Here is a 21,134-nt window from a genome sequence, read left to right on the forward strand (position 1 = left end):
TAATTTGGCAAACTGGATCATTAACAATGCAATAAGTTTTTTTTGTCATTGGAAAGTTGCTATTCAAAATTGTACTAAATATGGCCGTGAAACTTAATCGGAATAAGTAAATATTAAAAAGTCTAACGGGTCTAGACTTATTTATTCTAAAAGATCCGTACTCAAAAATAATTTAGCTTGTGGCTCTATGATCATTCAAAATATTAGGAGGAATTAAAAGGTTTTATTTTAATGTGAATAAAAATAATATTAATGATGATATTATCCATTTTAATTTGTTTTAGATTATAAATTTTTTATTAGAAAGTAATACCATACCATGTGTATTTATATTGGGGATATATATTGAAGAAAAATTAAGATAATATATTGACCATATAATAAGGGTAAAAGTTTTTTATATTGGAAAATATAAAAAATGGAGCTGGACGTTAATGAAAAATATAAATGAGTATACAAAATGTTAATGAAAAAATGTATACCTACAATATTTATTAAAAGTAAGGGTTTTTTAAATTGGCAACATGTACATCATATGTAAGAAATTCATTGAGTGAAGCCCTCATGCCCTAGACAATTTCACATATCCTTCATCTGAAATGTGTTTAATCCTTTTGTATCATTGCATTTTAAGAAAACCTATCATTTTCCATCATTGCATTCTAAAAAAATTCTTATCAAATAAGGTGTTAAAATATCAATACAAATAAATGTCGTAAAAGTATTGATTCTAGCGTTCAAATTTTAGTCCCTTTCTTAGAAGAATTCTTCCTGAGATTCTCATATAGCTCATAATAAATACCCTGCAAGATTTGGTTGTGAGACATTCATGTTGAATACTCGACCCTTTATCATTCATTTTAGCCACCTTGAGAACCTTGAGCCCTAATTCCCCTCTTACCATGATCTCAATGGTGTATTAAGGTGGTGACTTAGAGTGGGCGATAGATAGTGAATAAGACATAGAGAGATGAAAGTAATGGAGCTGAAAACAGGGAAACGGAAAGGATGACAAGAAGAAGCGGGTAATGTTACTCTCCCCAGTAAAAGTTAAAAATGGAGCTCGTCAAGAAAACATGAAATAGAAAAACTACTCTCCATAAAAGAGAGGCTAGAAAATCCATGTAGTAAGTCAAGGCCAAGAAAAAGTGTGAGATCTCTACCATAATCAAGAGTGGCCACAAACAAAGAAACATTCCAAAATAAATTAGAGTAAGAGAATGGTGTCAAAACTGATAAATAGGTTGCCCAATGTTAAAGTAAGCATTAAGGAGATATCATTAAGAGGGAGTATTGTACTAAGTGTGTGGATGGAATGAAACTTACCCTTGATTCATTGCATGGAGTAGCTACAGCCTTGCCACGCACCCCTTAATACTTTGCTTCTCACATATAAGTGAAATGTAAAAAAAAAAAATTCATATACAAATCTATTATTATAATAAAAATATTATAATATAAAATAATTTTATATAATAATACAAAATCTAATATAATTATCTATCAATATTCTTACCTTAAATATAAGTTAAAAAGCAATGATACTTAAAACAAAATCCTTTTCCTTAAGGGAAGAAAAGACCTGATTGCATTCTTCATCTTGTTTATTTAATCTTCTCGTTAATTTCATTGAAGATGAGGTTTTGGTATTTGTTTTTATGGTCCTATCAATATGATCAATCATATCAACTAGAACTTGATAAAAAATATGCCCACAACAATTATGTTGACCAAGTTGTTTTTAATTACATACAAATCATATTTATTGCATTTTTTTTTTATCTGTATCTTATTTATATTAACTTTAGGTTTTGAGTGATATACAGCTAATATATTGAAACATATATTTCTTTAAGGGAGGTATAAAAATTGGTTGATAATTTTAGAATTTTAATTATAAAAATAACTATGATGTATTAATATAAATAAATATATATTAGTATTTCAGTATTATTTAAAAAACATAAGATGATTTTATATTTTTTTAATTAACTTATTTTTCTTACTTGTAATAAAAACCGTTTGTACGGTGTTACTCATGCAAAAGATTACAACCGTTTGTACGGTGTTACTCATGCAAAAGTCATTATAGGCCAGTAATATTTCAATATGTGGTGCACTATATACATTCTCTCAGGTAAGCACATTCATTCCCACTCACCGTTCAAATTGAATATATATTAATTTTTCAGTAATATTTAAAATCAGAACTTCACCCGTAATAAGCCAGTAATATTTGAATATCTGGTGAACCTATATCCATTCTGTACGTAACTGCATTTATTAAAATCAGAACTTCACCCTTCTATTTAAAAAACTTCACCTGCGATTTGTCATTTTCGATTTTGGTTTTACTGGATTTTCATGAATAATTAGTTTAGTTTATTTCAATTTTGAATTTATTAAAATAATTTTTTTTTGTTTTTTTAATATATAATAAATATTAAATTAAAATGAATCTAAATTAATTTTATTTTATTTAAAATAAATTATATTCCACATATATACTATATATCAATATCAAAATTAATTTTTATTTTATTTTTATAAAATTATTTTTATTTGATTTTTTTATTAAATCAGAACATTTAATTTATATTATATTATATTAATTTTATTTTATTTTTATATAATTTCACTCCATCTCGAGATCATTAAGTTACAGCATTCAGCTGCATACACTGAGAAAATTAAATGGTTAAAAATACATGGAATGCTGTGAAAATACACTGAATTAGAGAAAATTAAATGGTTAAAAATACATGGAATGCTGTGAAAATACACTGAATTAGAGAAAATTAAATCGTTAAAGATGCTTGAATGCTGTGATGGTCGTTAAAGATGCTTGAATGCTGTGATGATACACTGAATTGAAAAATGGGATGAAACTGTATATATCTTCTTGGGATGTATCGTCTGTTTATGTCAAAAATCCATACCCCTGATTTTTTTCTATTGGATGTATAACTTTATGCGATGTATCGTCTGTTGTGTCAAAAATCCATCCTCCTGATTTTTTCTAATGGTTGTACCATGTTATCCCACGACAGGCTTAACCAATTCATCAATTCGTCAGGCTTCATGATTGCTAATAAACTGCATGCCCTCGTTGATAATATAACGAGTAATATTTGGATGTGTGTTAATGTAACACCTTTTATTTTATTTTACTAATAAATTTGAATAAAACTAATTTGAATAAATCAATATAGATTTATTTTAAGCATAGATTGAACATGATTTTAGAGGGATTAAATTCTTTTATGTAAAAAAATTTTTAGAATGTAAAATACAGTGTGTTATTTTTATTTGTTTAAATTGTATTTTTAAATGTTAAATAGAATACAAAATTTATTTTTTTCAGGATATATAAAATATTTTACATCACATATTTGACATTTATACAATTAAAATGGTTTTTTATTATTAATATATTTTTAAGTCTATATCAATATTAATTCTTATTAAAATATAACCAGTTTTATTTTAATAATTTGTTTTCTATATATAGATTTTTATGAAGTAGATATTAACACAAAAGTTAAGGTAAATCTTCAAATAGTTTATATCTCTTGGTGACATATTTTTGAAAAGTATAAAATTTAAACATTTCACACATTTTTTTATTTCTATTTATTTTTTTTCTTTTAGTTTCTTCATACTGGACTGTAAAATGAACCTCGAAACCCAATCACATCTTCCTTTGTGGACATATATATAGCTTATCATTTTAGATATTATTACAGGAGAAAATTAAATAGTTAAAGAGACATTGAATGCTGTGAGGATTCACTGAATTTGATCAATGAGAGGGACCTCAAACGTTCTGGTTACAAAGGCCACTTGGTGTGCCTGTGTTAAAAATGTTGGTTCTAATAGGCTGAGTAAGTTGATTGTAAAAGGATAAACAACGGTCCGTTAGACTAACGTGCAAGTAGAGACACGGTGATAGATCCATGTGATCCCTGAGTCGGAGCAGCAGTTTGTGTAGCACCTTGGGTCGCAGAATCCGGTATGGGAAGGAAATTCGCTGGTGTGTCTGTAGCGGCATCTATGAAAGCGGGTCGTGTGGGCTGAGCAATTCTATCTGAATTGTCGGTTAACATTGACACAACCTTTGACATTGCCGGACGCTGCGTCCATGAGCCCTGAGTGCATAGAAGTGCGATAGTGATCACTCTTAGCGCTTGCTCTCTTGGGTACTGCCCCTCTAACAATGGATCAACAATATTCAAAACTTCATTCTGCTCGAATTGATTCCAAGCCTGCACCATCACCAAGAAAAAATCAACACAATGTTTACAAGCATATTTATAGTTTGATGTACCCAGAGAGAGGCTAGATTTCTATTAGGCATTTCCTCCTTTGTGATTTCAAAATTGAAAGGTTGCATTCGAAAGAAAAGGTCAAGTGTTAAGTGCTTAATCTTGATGGTGTCAAGATAAGTGAATTGGTACAATAGACATCGCATGAAGTAGTGACTATAGGTGGATATATTAGAACACACACTGTGTGGTGAATGCATAAATATTCCATCGCGTATACGTTCAATACATGATAGGTAGAGAATGAAACTCAGCCTAGACTCTTAGTGGTAAAGAAGCATGATTAAACACGTTGCAATTAAAAAAATAATAATGAAAGATTCAATTTTATCTTTACTGACTACCACTCAGTTACGAAGGACTTAATGAATTCTCAGTTACAATGGGATAAAAGTTGACATGACTTATAAAAGAAAGAGTTGTCACTCTGATTTAATATAATTAGCATATAAAATTTTATGAGGTATTTAGAAAGATTTTAGTAATGTTAACAATAGTGATATTGGGTAATCGATTATTTGAAAATGTCTTTATGAGTTTATAATAATCACATGAATACTTTTTTGGTTAAGTTCTATATAGCCTTATAACAATTATTTTTTCTCCATGAAACTCAAATAAGTCTTTTGTCCATTGGTTTTTTATTTACCAGATTTTAAATAAATTTCTTTATTGTTTATAAGCTTTTTAATAAAGTGATCTCTCATATCAATATGCTTGCTTTTTTTTTTAGAAAATAAGGTTTTTACATTTACTTATTACTAAGTTTTGTAGCAATGCACTTGAGTTGATCTCTCTTGTTGTTATTGCACATCATCAAATATTCTAGTTAACCAAAGTGCTTGATAGGTTGTTGTTGTTAAGTAATCGGATTCATGTTATTGTGACTCTGAATAATTCTTCAATTTTCATGCAATCATGTATGAATCATCATGGGAAGCATATCTTGAGGTAGTCTTCATGTCATATGTGTTAACTTCAGAAGAATTGTTAGTATATCCAACCAAAATATGACTATTAGTGTTCGAGTATAATATACATATTTTGTTGCATGGGTAATATATCTCAATTTTTTTTTCCAACCTTCCAATATCATTCTTTTAAAGAGTCCATAAATATGAAAATCAAACTGACACCATCCATAATGTCCAAAGTAGTGACACTAAGATACATAAAATTGTTAACCAATATATGGAATAGTTTTAACCAATCTTTGGAATAGTCTTGGATCTAAGTTGCATCATATATCTACTTTGTTGAGTTTTATTCCTATTGCAATTGGAGTTGGTGTGGGTTTGCAATTCATCACTTTCAAGCTTGATATACATAGCATAACCTACTTGAAATAAAAAAAATATATACATCAATCTTATTGAATGACTTCAATAAGAAGAGATAATCTCATTAACCCCAAATCAACCATTTCAAATTATTGCTTCATAGTTGATTTCAACTTGTCAAGTGATAGAATTCCTACATAAAATCATATCATCAAGATAAAAAAAAAAAAAAAAAAAAAATTGCTTTCACTTATTCACCTTTGTAAATAGTGTAGTCTCACAACTCATTCTGTTAAATCTATTGTTAACATAATATGAGCCAATTTTGCTATACCAAGCTTTGGGAGCTCTCTTAAATCCATAGAGAGATTTCTTAAGTCTATAGAGAGCTTTCTTCAACATGAATACTTTTCTTCACATCTTTTATCATGTCACCTAGTAGGCCCTCCACATATACTTCTTCTTAGAAAATTTCATTTAATAACATTGACTTTACGTCCATTTAATAAAATTCCACCCATTTTGAGTTGTTATGGCTAAATCGCCTCTTATTGTATCTATCCTTGAAACTAATGTCAATGTCTCACCATAATTCACTCCATATTATTGTGACAAACATTTTTCTAACAACCTAGCTTTGTACTTTTCTATTTTTCTTTTTTCATCAAGTGATTTAGGAGTATCAACCCTAGGCAATGCATTTTGGTCTAGATCCAAAAGGGTCATGAAATTATCCAAAGGGAATAAATTCCCTCAATTGTAATTTGTATAAAATTAGTATTTTTGATATAAATACAAGTGTGTAGATTGTAGAAGAATATAGGTGGTTATATAGTTTTTTTGAGTTGGTGTCTAGGCCAATGGACTTTGGTAATGATGACAAATGTCAAGTCAAGGTGTAAGGAAGTTTGAGGTTGTTAGGATAAATGTCCCATTTGTCTTGATATGTGAGTATATTTATTTATTGTAGGAACATATACATATGTACAACTAGAACTTGATTCACTGAAAGGGGGTTAGAGCTTACAACTCATGGGCATATCTTGGGTAGTTTAGGAAAAGAAAGCTCCATTGGGAGTATGAGAGTCAGTAGTTCATATATATATATATATATATATATATATATATATATATATATATATATATATATATATATATATGATTCTTAGCAATAATTGGATGATCGAGTTGTTTAACACATGCCTTGTGTATTTTCATCTCTACATACCATATGTTTGTTATCTCATGTGTAACATGGTTTTCTCTAAACCCTATATTCAATGTAATGTCTTGTAGTAAGTAGAGACACATGAATCTTTGTATTTGAACTTAGAATTTGTTAAATGGAATCAAACTACAAGGGGCATTGTAGAGGCTCTTATTGGCTGGAAATTGAATAGGGAAACAAATATTAAGATCTCCTGTTGGTGTCAAGCTACTAGGCCTGATCACAAATTGATCCCACAACGAGAGCTCAAAAATGAGGGATTTTCATTTAAGTATTTCACCAATTTCAGGTATATACATAAGGGGTGGAGTTAATATTGTGGAGCACATATATCAGCTCATGACAGAGTTCAAGATAGGGGAATTTGGAGAACCACACTATGACGCAAAAAATATTTTCTTTCTAGCTACACATTTACCGAGCACTTGGGGAAAAGTCAAAGTAATTTCTATTGTTTGGGGAGGTATTTTGGTCTATTTGCACACAAAGTCTTCTAAAAGGTTCCAGTGAGAGAAATAGCATGATTGTAGATTTCCCCCCTCCTTCCTAACATCATGGGTCATGAACCCCTAGCCTCACCCACAATCAACCCGAGTTGTTGATACTCTAACATGAAATCCCAGTAGTTCGATTGATAGAGTGGAAACTTGAGTGGAACTTTGAGTGCAGATTCCCCTCCCTTGCACTCGTTGACATCACTAGGTACACTATGCCCCCACCTCCTCCCCTCCCTGCAATTCACTAGCATCGTCGATTCTCTTGTTTAATAGTGAATGCTTATTTCGTGGGCCATCTCATAGTGGAAGCACTTGGTTATCACTATAGTCAGCTTATGACTGGAGTGTAAGGTCTAAGTGATTTTGTGCTAAGGATTAACTATGGACAGTCAAGGTTGAAGGAGTGAAAGGCCGAACATCATGATAAGACCTACATAAGGATATATTTCACAAGGAGGCACGTAGATTCACGCAAGTGATTGTGATGATTTAGGTTGGTGTGCGTAACATTAGGAAGCAAGATCTAGTTGGATAAATCTCTAAGCACTTAAAAAGAAGCAACCCAGACTTTAGTGGGTTACATCATGAGAGGCATGTTGGCTACACTGGAGTGGTATTAGAGAACAATATTCATTCTTTGAGTATTTATAAGTGAATATAAGAGAAAATTGCATCCAACGAGAGAGAAGGTGGGAGTGAGTCAGAGATCACGCCCAAATCATAGTTAAAATTAGTAAAAGGGTAAAGTCAATCCACTCATATACTGAGATGATTGATGATTTTTTTGCCTATTTGCTAGTCTTAGTACTTCAAGGTAAGAGTTATGAGATTTAGTTATAGGTTGTTAAGTATTATGAACATAGCTCTCCATTTTAATGAAGTCAAGGTTCATATTCGAAATGAATCTAAGTGTGTTAAATAATATCATGTGATCAGCCTACAATATTTTTTTGCATGAGTAATAACTAAAAATGCAATATGTGTGTTAAACTGTACTTAAGTGCAACAAGAAATTCTTTATTTTATTGGTTATTTGAATTTTGAATTTCTTGTAATCACATACAAAGGGAGATCTATGGAAAATGGAGGTGGTTGGAAGTATTAGAACATTACATGTAGAATAAGGAATTAAAAATTTAGTACATAGATTAGAGAAAGAAGTGGGACATAACATCTTGAGGAGATTATCGACCAAGCAATACACAGATTTGGAAAAATTGTAGTCCAAACATATTGGAGTAATGAGTGAAGAATAAATGGTGGAAATGGACACGAATGAAGAGGGAACCATTGGCACTGGTGAATGAAAAATATCTTAGTGTTGAAGAGACCTTGGAGGTAAACATGGTATTATGGTTTTAATTTAACTTACAGAATAAGTTGACAGTTATAGGTAGCAACGAGAGAAAAAGGAGTTGTGGTAGAGAGCACTTGCTAAACAGAGAGGTTGGAACAAAGGTTCTCCAACTGAGGATGGAAAGGAGAAGAGGATACAGAAAGTCCTTAAAGTTAAGTGAGGAGAACAAGATAATTTCTTGAGAGAGGTGAGTAGTAGGTGTAGAAGCCTACAAGAGCAAGGAGTCGTCAATATATTATAGAGTGGGGAACCATAGCAATTGCAAAAGGCTAAGATATAGAGAAGGCTTAGTGAGGTATCGGGGTAACCAACTAATGGAGAAGACTTATTACCAAGGCTTGATTGCAGTTCTTAATGAGCCACATGAAGCTCATAAAGTACAAAGGAATGTGACTACTGATATTAATTATAAAGGTTCAAGTGCAAGTTGAAACAAAGGAAATGAATATTCCAAGGTGAATGAGAAGGATGCTTCAAAAGGAATATGGGAAAGAGTTTGTTGAGTGAAAGGAAATTTTCAACATACTAATGCAACTAGTACAAGAAAATGAAAGAGACCAAAGACATGGTTGGGTGTTAAGGAGGAAAATGGTCAAATGGACTATACTATAAAAAAAAGTTGAAACATGGTTTGAGTGCATCATTGGAGAAGAAAGAACTTTGGTAAATTGAGTATGAAGGGGATAAAATTTACCTCTATGAACCAAAACAAGGATCACTCCTTTGATAAAATGATGACGAGGCTGATGATGTGAGGCTTCATGGAAGTCCCAAGAAATGTGTGGAATGTTGATACCAAAAATAGATGATGCTGGGAGAATTAGAAAAGGCTCAATAGCCGCATGTTTTTAAAATAATCAAATGTGTTCATGTGAAGGTCATATAGATCATGAAGTTATATAATGGTTAAAAATTGTCATAAAGGAAGAGGAAAATGCAGAATTGTCCTTAGGGTATATAGATAACGACATAGTTTCAAAAAATGAATCTCTACAAGTGGACAAGTTAGATGTTAAACAATGTTCAGATACAATTCTGACGGATCATAATGAAAAAATTAAGTTGTTGGAAGAGTTGTAGCTACAAATTGAGGAATATGGAGAAATTACAACCAATGATGAGGAATTTTAACAAGTATCTAGTAAAGGATAAATACCCATAGCATCTAAAGGCATAGAAATAAACTTTGATTGTCAAGTTGATCATTTTCTTGTAGATACAAAGTGAGATAATGAACGTGAAGCTATGATTAAGGAGATAGAATCTGTTTCATTTCCTAAAAATGGAGGTGAAGTTCAACGTCAACATTTATAGGAAATGATCATAGATCTTGAGGAAGAGACGAGCCTCTTAGAGGAATGGTAGATAAGGGATGAAAAATTCATAGAGTCTACAAATCCAGTTCTAGTCAATTTTGTTGATTTAGATAAATAGTTAAATTTCCTAGAAGAAAGGATAGTATACCTAAAGGCGTGTATTCAACATGAAAAATTGGAATTGGAAGAAGATGAAACATGTGAACTAGTGTTGAATAAATGTTTTGTGACTTTTAGGAAAGTGGAAGAGAATGATAAGAGACTGAATGAGAGTCTCATGTACTAGGAGGATAGTTCAGACGAACTTGGAGATCTGGGATTAGAGATCTCGAATGAGGCTAGAGAGCCTTGTATTTTTAAATATCATATGTTGTGTATGGATGTGGGACCCAAAAGTGATGAAGGAGGACAATTACCTACAACTATCATAATGATAGGATAAGATGAAGGAATACATCCTTAATGCATTGGGGGAGGAAAGAATTTAAATCTTGTTAAAATGGAAGATGAAACAACACAGTCTCATAAAGTGAATCATTAAGAAATCCATACATAGACAACCAATGTAGTAAATGGAGTATGATTATAAGAACCAATGAGTACGCCAACTTTTCCTTATATTGATAGCCAAAATAAGCTTAAAATAAATTATTAGCAACAACATTTCGATGCAGTTATCATGAACTTTGAAAGGTTAAATTCCTAGAATAGTGGACTAGAGAAGAGAGATTTTTTCATTTCCAAAGTGATTATGTGTTTGTTGTTTCCAAAGGAGAAGAGGTGAGGATGATAATGTCTCATGGAGATAAAATTATATTCCATATACCAAAACAGGAAGATGAAAAGAAGAATAATTTTCCAACGTATGACACGAGATATGGAAGCAACAAATTTAAAAGGAGGATATAGTTAAATGACGAGATTGACATGATGTGGATGTTGACGAAAAGGATGTCCAAGAGAAGATTTAATAAGAAGAGAAGGGTAGCCAACAAAAGAATACAACTAACTATGTGAGTTTATGTTAACAAGTCTCATGGGGTACTGTGAAATCAAGCTTGGTATCATGTAAGACTAAGGTCAGTAGTGAAGCAACAATACAACTAAACATCTGGACAAAAGAAATAATATATATGGGACTGAAGAACAGTGAGAAACTTGAAAACCTATGACCAAGAGGTCATGGAATTTCTTCCTAGGGAGTTTGATGTAGGAGCACCAAACCTAGGAAATCCATTTTTGTGTAGACCTAAGAGGATCATGAAATTATCTGAAGGGGAAGAAATTTCCTCAATTGTAATTTGTATAAAATTAGGATTTTTGATGTAATACAAGTGTCCAGAACTTAGAATGTTTTTTTTGGTTTCACTATTTTGTTAAGATGGTGTTTTAACCAAATGGCCCTTTATAATAATGACAAATTTGAGGTTAAAGTGTTAGTCAGTTTTAGGTTGTTAGGATAGATGTACCAATTTTCTTGATATTTTAGAATATTTCTTGATTATAGGAAGATATATATGTAGAAATAGGCCTTGATTTAGTGAAGGGATGTTAGATCTTACATCTAGTAAGCAGAGCTCAAGTAGTTTAAGAAAAGATAGCTTGAATGGGAGTGTGAGAGCTAGTAGCTCATATAAGGAAATCTTTGAAAATATATTGTTGGAAGAAATCAAATGATTGAGTTATTATACATGCATGGCATGTTTTGATCACTATAGAACCAATGTTTATATTCTACGTAGCTGTGTTACGTCATGTGTAGCTTGGTTTCAACTAATCATTGTGTTAAGTGTAATGTATTGTAGTAAGAAGATACATGGGAATGCTTATCTTTTCACTTGGAATTTGCAGTATGGAATGGAACTATAGGAGGAGTAGTATCGTTTGGCATTGATTGATAATTAAATAGGGACACAAATATTAACATCTCATGTCTGCTTTCTCCTTCTTACCCTAATCAGAACTTCATACCACCACGAGTGCTCAAAAATGAGGGATTTTTGTTTGACTATACATGAGTATACATTCCACATGGAGTTGATCCTATGGGGAATGTATATTTTCTCCTCACAGAGTTCAAGATAAGGGAATGTTGAGAGCCACACCTTGACACGAAACATAGTTTCTTTCTAGCCACACATTGACTAAGAACTTGGGAAAAGTTCAAAGTATGTTTTGTGGTTTAGGAAGGTACACTTATGTATTAGTGTGAAAAATCCTCTACAAGGTTCTAGTGGGCTGCAATTATGGGTCATGCCCCCCACCCCATAGTCAATGAGGGTCATTGACCCTCCACCACAAAATCCTAATTGTTTGATTGATAGAGTGGAACTTGCAATGTAACTACAAGTGCATACACTCCACTTTGCTGATATCACTAGTCCAACCCCTCCATGATTCACCAACATTGAAAATTATCTTGTGGGATCGAAAAAAATCATTTGGGGGGCCACCTCACAATAGAAACACCCAATTATCACCAGAATAGGGTTATAGGTGGAGTGTAAGGTCTAAGCACCTTTGTACTAAACACCAACTATGAATAATCAAGGTTGAAGAAGTGAATGGTTGAACATCAAGGTAATACCATCATAACATTATATTCTACGAGGAGACACATGGAGTGAAGCATGTGACTATGTTATTTTAAGTTGTCATGTCTGCAACAATGGTAAGCAAGGTCGAGTTGGAGAAATGTCTGAGCTCTGAAGAAGAAGCAGCCTTGAATTTAATGTGTTTCATTAGGAGAGACGCGTTGTCTATGTCATTAAGATTCTTTTTGAAAAAACATTTTATGCCAAAAGAATGTTTACCTTCTGTTATCTCTAATACATTCCATCTATCATTCTTATCTATGAAATCCATTTCATTGTCCATTCTTTTGACGTAATTTGCTTCCTTTATCTTTATTTTTTAAACAAGTGGGTTGATAAGTAAATAATGAAAAATTTGAACTCACATCCAAATGCCATATATTTATTTCATACATTTAGTCTTTCTAGCCCTTAACAACTACCTAATTGAGTGGTAGGAGAAGAATAAGTTATTGCATTAGATGATTGACCTTGAATAAAATTTCTTTGAGTTCTTATTAGGGAATCTCTAATTGAAAATTGGGCTTTCAAGCCTTTCTTTAATCCTTGTAAAATTTGTTGTGATAATTCATCTTCTACTTGAGGTATCGTTTCTCTAATAGCTATAAACTTTTTAATCCTTTCATCCTATGCTTCATCTTATTTATACTTGACATCTCCTTTGATTGTCAACTTCTTTGTAACTTGGTCAGACAATATTTATGCCTTGGAAATTGTACCCAATAAAGATTGATTTTTCACATTATTAATCTAACTTCCTTCTCAACCCTTTAGGTGCATAATCAAATACCCTTAACTGTGTCATGATACAACTCATACCTATCAATGCTTCTTGTGGAACTTTATCCTTCACACTTCTAGTGGAATGTATGCTTAAACTAGTATCTAAGAAAGCTATTACTTATCCAAAAAATCATTTGAGAGATGTTATCCATCAACATGCTTCTACTAATATTCACAATGTCTCTCTTCTTTGAATTTTGTACCTTATTGTGAATTGTCTTTTGGTTCCATGTTAGTTGTAGAAGTTGTGAAAATACTTAGAGTCATACTCATATCCTCTAATAACATAGTCACATGCTTAAAATAATTACCATTGAATTTCTCTTACCATTGAAGTTGTGAAAATACTTAGGGTCATACTCATATCCTCAAATTTTCAAGGAATTGATGAAGGCATTTTATGCAGAATTTTTACTCTCACATTTGTAGCGGAAGCTAGAAACTGGTGTAGAACCCTTTCGGTTGCCTCAATTCACAGCTGGGATCAATTTGTCATGGTTTTTGTTTGTAAATTTGATTGCTATAATTATGACCAGGTATATGATGAAATTGAATATCTACGCAAAGAAGATGAGTCTGTTAGAGATTTTAATATTCGATTTCATCTTAATTGTTTGAAATATGATGTTGAAAATGAACCCATGAGTGAAGAATCATTAGATTGTGTTGATCATAATTATTCTCTGCCTCCTATCCCCAATCCAGTGGAAATTAGTCCAAGCTTTGTTCCATTTTCTTCTAATATAAATAAGAAATCCAATTTGGATGTGCAAATAAATCATGATGAAGAAGTTTCCCAAAGCTTAGAGGATATGTCTGATCCAATACAAGAAGACAAAAGCGGCAATTTTGGAAGAAAGGCCGCCTTGGAATCAGAAAGCAACTTTGAGACAAATTCAGAAAATATGATCGCAACTCGACAAATGCAAATGCCAAGGTTAGAACAACAAAATAATCTTCTTCCAAAAAACATGAGCACACAAAGGTATGATCTAAAACCTGAAATCTACGATGGACGTAATGCACAAGAGTTCTCACAGAAAGATATTTTTAAAAGCATTATTTCAGAGTCACATTTTTCTCTTTATCCTGATATTTTTAATGATGGTAATTTCCCCCCCAGTATTAACGATATTTCAAAAAATACAGAGGCTGATCTAAATGAATCACCATTAGGTTTTCAAGATAGAGAAGCAGCTATAGAACAACCTTTTGCCATTAACAAACATGAATGGCTTGTCCCTCCTTGTTTGAATATACTGGATGAAAAAGAGGAATCTAGGGAATCCTGTGAAGTCATTTATGATAATTACTTTGATATGGAAGATGTTGATTTATCTCGAGAGAATCATCAAAAACTTCAAATAATATTTGAGAATGACAGATATTTTAAATCAAAAATCATTTCAACCGATCCTCATTCTTAAGTAGCAAATCATCTGCATGATTTCACTACCCAAGAGAGTATTCTAATCTATGATTCACATCATGAACAAACCTTCACGCCTGTTCACAATCATAATTGGTTTTCTAATTCACAAGATGGAATTCGAAATTACTCGAATCCCATAATTCTGGCCAATCCTTGTAAAAGAGAAAATATTTCAAAACGATCCCAATTGTGCTATAACACTAGTTGTACAGATAGTCATTGCATTCTTTTCCATTTGCACTCATTTTGTATAAAACCAGATTTTGCTTTAGATTTTAATTTTCAGACTCTTGACAGATTACTCTGGCATACCGAGCACCTTACTGTCAAACATTCGAGCGATGTTTTACCATTTTGGAAAATTAAAGTTTTTCGAAAGAATGTAGAACTATTTCAATTTCAATTCCAATCAATATCAAGGTTTTTTGAAAAGCTTCTATCTTATCCAAAACAATGTCAACAAAAGAATGTATTTTTAGAAAATTGCCAACAATTCAAGTTAATTGATAATTTTCCTTTGAGAGATTTCCATCCATTCTTCATTGATCCATTCAAAGAGATATATTTGGAAACTTTTCCTTCACTAGAAATTTTCAAAAGCTTAACTTTCACGCATAACATTGATAATACGTTACAGGCTATTAAATCCAAAAATTCATATTCTCAATCTGGCCTGTCATCTTTCCAATTGAACGCTTACCAATCCATAATGGAAACCCATCCTGATTTTTATGATCCAATAGGTGTTCAATTGGAAAGAAAATTTCATAAGAAGAAGATTTCGAGTAAAATTCTAACAATAGTTGCGCATTCTAACTTCACATTTAATCTTCTCAGTTCAGAAAAAGTTCCATTGCTAGTACTAATATTTGAAATGTATATACGTGCAGGAATAAAAATGAGAAAATGGTTACACTGGAAATATCATTATACCTAGTCAATTTTATGTGTATAGTTAAAATAGGAGTAGAATTAATTTAGTTAGTTTGTTAGGTTGATAGTTTATTTTTAACAGTTTGCAGGCAAAATAAAAGAAGTAATTAGCCCTCTTCATATCATATAAATAATCCAAGGGAATAGTTACCTCTCATTTTCTTAAATATGTTTTTCCATAATAAAATCTGCTATCGTTAACTGCACTTGGCATTTACGAAAAGACACCAATTCTCTTGCAGATTTTGAACTTTTCACTTGTATAAATAGCAAATCTTCTAGAAAACTGATCTTTATTATTGATAGATACAGTTAAAGACTCTAGCCTAGATATGATACTAGTTTCAACTTCATAAAGTTTGATGAAAGCAACCTTTAGTGAAGAAATTGTTTTATCTCAGTACAATGAAAGGTATCGATAACAAAATAAAGATTCTCTATGGAATAGTTGTTTCCAAAAACTCTATTATTGTCGTCCAGAGCTATCTTAAGGAAACAATGATTTCCTCCCTGCTAAAGAGATCACAAATTTCAGAGTAACAACCCAAGGATACACTTTATCTTGAAGAATAAGAGGTCTCATCACGAGCCAGCTTATCATAATCATAGATATTATAACTTGCTGACTTTGCCAATATTGTACACCACAACAGGGCAATGACTCAAGATTGTTGCAATCAAAAGACAAGGGGTCTCATCACGAGCCAGCTTGTTCAACAAAGTTATAAATCAAGTGAATGACTGTGTCATAATCTGGCTACCAAACCAAGACATTGTTCTTTAAGAGTAGAAAACAAAATCAAAGCGATAAGTGTGGATGTGGATTGTTCTTTGAAACTTGTAGGCTGCATTAAGAAGGATACAGGATCATTGCTGGGTAACAAGTAACCCTGTCGAGGCTATAAACGCCTGCTGGCAGCAGAGGCTCTACCTACGAAAAATGAGCATATTTAAAACTTTTTACAGAGGAGACTTTGTTTTATCTTTACAAGACCAGGTAATGACTGATGTAAATACAGGAACTAGCCTGAGGAAGAAAATAATCAAAATTGAAAATAGTCAAAACAAAATGTCATTAATAGGTTAGAGCATAATGTACTTTATCTTTCCATAACAAAGTTTAACTTTCTGAAAATTTTTATGTTTTGGAAGTTTAGGAAATTCAATAGAAAGACAGAGATAACTGGTTCTTCCAAGTGAATCGCCAATTGTTGTGACCAGCAACACCCCCACTCTCATTTAAGTATCATTCGAAATGCTAAATGTGTGGGGACCCTTAGTTAAAATCTAGGAAAAGCAAAAGTAGTGCTTAAATTCCTTTTCCGCAAATAAAGTTACCATCATAAGCTTAGGAAACTCCTTTGAACACTCAAAATCTAAGTTTATGATAAGGGAAAAATCTTTAAAACCGCATCGTAAAAAGGGTAGTAGGATGCCACCATTCAAGTGCAATCCCGGAATTTGCAAGATCGTGGCATTAAGCAAATATCGCGTCGCATTCAGCAAAACTTATATGAAATACTTCAAAATTTACCGATTTGCGATGACGCCGATCGCAATATCGCATATCGCAGGAAACAGGTTAACAAAATTTGTTATATATAAAACTCCTGCGATCTCCGATATTGCGATATTGCGATCTCACGATAAAGCAATGATTGCGATATCAGGCCAGATCAACATAGCAATGTTGCGATGCTGCGATGCTTCAATGTTGCGATATGCGATAGTGCGATATGCGATGGTGCGATCTGCGATGTTGCAAAGAAAATCGTAAAATCGCTCCATCGCAGATCTTTCAGGCACGATATTAAAGAAAAGATATTTTCTATAAGCTGACACATGATTATGCGCTTTAAATGCTAATAAAGGAGTTAGTTGTTAGTTATTAATAGAATATGAACGCGTGCTTTTCGAAGAACCACTTCACGTAAGGTGGTGTATTTGGTATATCTGCGGCATTTAAAACTGTCCCATCACCCTCCATGATCATTCATTTCTACTTTACTTTTGAATTGCAAGAATGGAGAACGGAGGATGATACAAAGCAATACGCGGATTGAAATGGGAAAGAAAAACAAAGCCCCGAGCTCCGAATAAAAGGAAATGGCACCTTTGTATACAGACACAACTTGTAACAGAGACGCGGGAATAGCTACGTGGGAAGGCATGTATAGGCTACTCGAAGAGGAGAACCCCAGAGTAATGGAAATTACTGGTGTTGCAGGCTCACAGAGTTCTTCTAAAGCAACCCTAATAGAGCTAGCTTGCTCATTCCTACATCGGATAGCAGCGAGGCCAAAAATCCTCCCATACACAGATATGGTCAAGTGGTACTTGATAGCGCATAAATCAAAAATAGAAAGTTCAAGGTTCATGGTCAAGGACTCATTGGTTCATTCGCTGCGCAGGATTTAAAGCTCATGTATCATCTGCCCGAGCCACAGGCAACTTATAACACACAATTCATAGAGAAATTAGTAAAGGAGAACCAGAACCTATCAGAAACAACCAAAGATTGGTCCAGGAAAGAAGAACCGCTCAAGAAAGATAAACACGGTATGTACAGTACTAGTTCCCTTACCTCCCCATATTGTTTTGCTGCTGCCATGCTCTGTAGAATATTTGGAATGCCAGATATCAATAAGTTTTCATCCGAATGGTTATCATTACTAGATGCTGCCATAAATGCCACTATTGTAGATTGGGCCAAAATTTTATCTGATAACCTAGTCACGGCTATTGTAAGTTACCGGTCCAAAAGAGCTACGTCTCAAAGAATTTATCCTCCTTTTTACCTATCTGCATATATTATAGATTCAATATGTTATGTTTCTAAGTTTCCTGTTATGGGTTGGAAGTGGACGACTCAAGACCCCTTACCCATCCGTGTCTGTCATAAGGAATTGTGGGACTCTCAGTTCACTCCATACTCTTACCAAATTTGTCATGGAATTATGTTGCCCTTGTATAGAATGTTGTATGATAAATACCCCCCGAGGTGCTTGCCCAAAGCAGAGGTAGACATCCTCCCCGTTGCAAGATGGTTCGGAGAGGAATTCTTCACTTATGTCAGGGTATTTGGAAGTACTGCACCCCATCATGTTCTACCTTTGTATATCCCTGATAAACTCCTAGCTCGAGAGATTGCATATCAAACATGTGGAGAAGGTGGCCTAACTAAAGACTTAAAGGACAAAAAGAAGGCTATATGGCCACAGTTTCCTGTAGCCCGTGGGGCCTTTTCGCTATTTGATGTAGGTCACATGCTCACTGAAGTACAGAATATGACGTGTTTATAACTATTCAAATTCCTGGGAAGACTATTTGACCCGAATGAGGTTTCCTAGAATTTTACAACTACAGTCAAGATAAAGGTGTTCGTTGGGAAAAAGGATTTATTTGATGATATATTCCAATAGAAAATCACACTCCAAGAGATTTTGCGTGAAGCCCAATTGCAATTGTCTCCAAAGGATTTTCAAAAGTTCATGATATACACAGAAAGAAGATTAGCCAGTATTCCTCTCGAGAAACTACGACTATCCACAAGAGAACCAACCCCAAGCATTAGTCTCAGTGGGAGTTCAAGCACTAACGGATATAAATCCAAGCCTGAACAAGAAATGCCCAAACACTCTAAAAAATTCGGAAATGACCAGGATAGGAGCGAAAAGTTAGCTAAGCATACTGCTCAGTCAATGAAACTTCTACAACAACAGGTTATTGCCTGCCTACAAAGAGAGCCTCCTCCTCTCATCATTCAAGCACCACCAGTCACAACCGAATTAGATAAAGAATGGGAAACCTTCAACGAACTGATCAATATTGAAGGAAAATCCCTAAAAACACCTGTGAGCAATACACAAGTAGCACAAGAAGTAGTCACAACAATAGTCAGCGATGTCTCAGATACGGAGCATATTCCTGTTGCCCTATCTTCTGAGCTTATACTCAACATTGAAGAAATTCCCCCTCTGGATATATTTTATAGCCCACATCATAAAGCAGTTGTAAGAAGATAGAGAAAGAAAATGAAATTGGAAAATACACTCTCTGAAGACGCAAAACAATTAGATGTCTTGTGGAAAGATCCCACTAGCAATCCTACTGAAAATCTCACCAAACTATCTCAAATCGCAGGAGCATATGCCTCTGTGACTATTGATAAAGCATATGAAGTACAGAAGTTTTTAAGAGAACAGGAAGATCAGATACAAGTACTGCAACAACAATCGCAACAAGCCAACACCAATAATGAAGCACAAAAATAGCTTGAAAGGTTGCAGCAGGACTTCCAGCAAATGTAGATAGGATATCAGAAAAGTTTGGCTGAGAAAGGAAAGAAGTTACAGGATTTACAAGAGATGCACAAAGATGACCCTAAGCTTATAGAGTTTATTTCGGAATCCATTTCCTTGAATGGACAATTACTACAGCAGTAAGAAGTGTTGGGCCAAAAGATATCACAATGGAGTTATTATTGTGAAATTAGTGATAAGATCACTAATCAAGTGGTTGATTTACGAAGTGACTATGATCTGATTGATAAATGGGTGACTGAGTACTTGGCTTGGCAAGATGAAGATGAGGGAAAAAGGGCAGGCGAACCAATAATAAATGATAACCATAAAGAACTGCTCTTTAACAAATGGGACGATCAAATCAGGGAGGCAGAACAAGCGGCTGAAACAGCAGCCATGGCAGAAAGCAGTCTTATTGATTCTGTAAATGAGAATTTTCACAAGGCAAATTTGATCACAGAAACCACCCCAAAATATTTACCGAACAAACTACAACTAGAGGCTGAATGGAAACAAAGAGCGTAAGAAAAGGCAAAAGCAATTCAAGGGCTGAACAGGTTAAATTGGGAATATTAATGGGCATACTTGGTGAAGCCGCATAGCCAGTGGATGACTGTTAAGTGTATCATAAATGCAGCCAAAAAGATGGTACGAGCTCTCATCAATTCCGTTTTCTCAGCACAGTTAAAAGAAGAAGTCAACCAACCGACTCTCCTTAAACCGATGCTGCATACATGCAGTTTTAAAGACCAAATACATAAGTAGTTTAGTTCTGGATTCAATTTTCGCTTTAATTTTGCTTAGAAAAAGGGCGGTCATTTAAACCGCATCCTAAATTTTTGTAAATAAGTTATTATTAGATTTAGTAAGTAGTATTTAAAATCTTCTCATGCATTTAGAGAAGGGTCCAGAAATTTATCAAAAGCTTGTCCTCAGAACATGCACTTTTGCACCCTCAGAGGAGGTTTTGGTGAATGAATGGATCAAGATTTGTTGATGTTTGCATTTGATATCTGCTACTGATGTTGCACTTCTGTACTTTTAGTGGATGTTAGAGCAAGGAGAGATAAATCATTGTCGCTTGA

The 21,134-nt window shown here is 33.4% G+C and overlaps 1 protein-coding gene across 1 annotated transcript in view; it reads right to left on the reverse strand.

Annotated features, from left to right (window-relative positions):
- Nucleotides 1-3,739: 3,739 nt before the first annotated feature.
- The window catches only part of LOC149183236 (cold-responsive protein kinase 1-like), a 91,464-nt gene continuing 74,069 nt past the window's right edge, over nucleotides 3,740-21,134 (reverse strand). Inside the window, exon 7 of the mRNA XM_089418692.1 lies at nucleotides 3,740-4,265. Within this exon, the coding sequence (XP_089274818.1) occupies nucleotides 3,924-4,265 (342 nt within the window). The 3' untranslated portion in view covers nucleotides 3,740-3,923. The remainder of the gene's footprint in view (nucleotides 4,266-21,134) is intronic.

The sequence above is a fragment of the Pinus tabuliformis genome, chromosome 3_2 (assembly GCF_031772625.1).
Source record: "Pinus tabuliformis cultivar Carrire ecotype Pingquan chromosome 3_2, CPIR1, whole genome shotgun sequence".
In the NCBI taxonomy this organism is placed as follows: Eukaryota; Viridiplantae; Streptophyta; class Pinopsida; order Pinales; family Pinaceae; genus Pinus; species Pinus tabuliformis.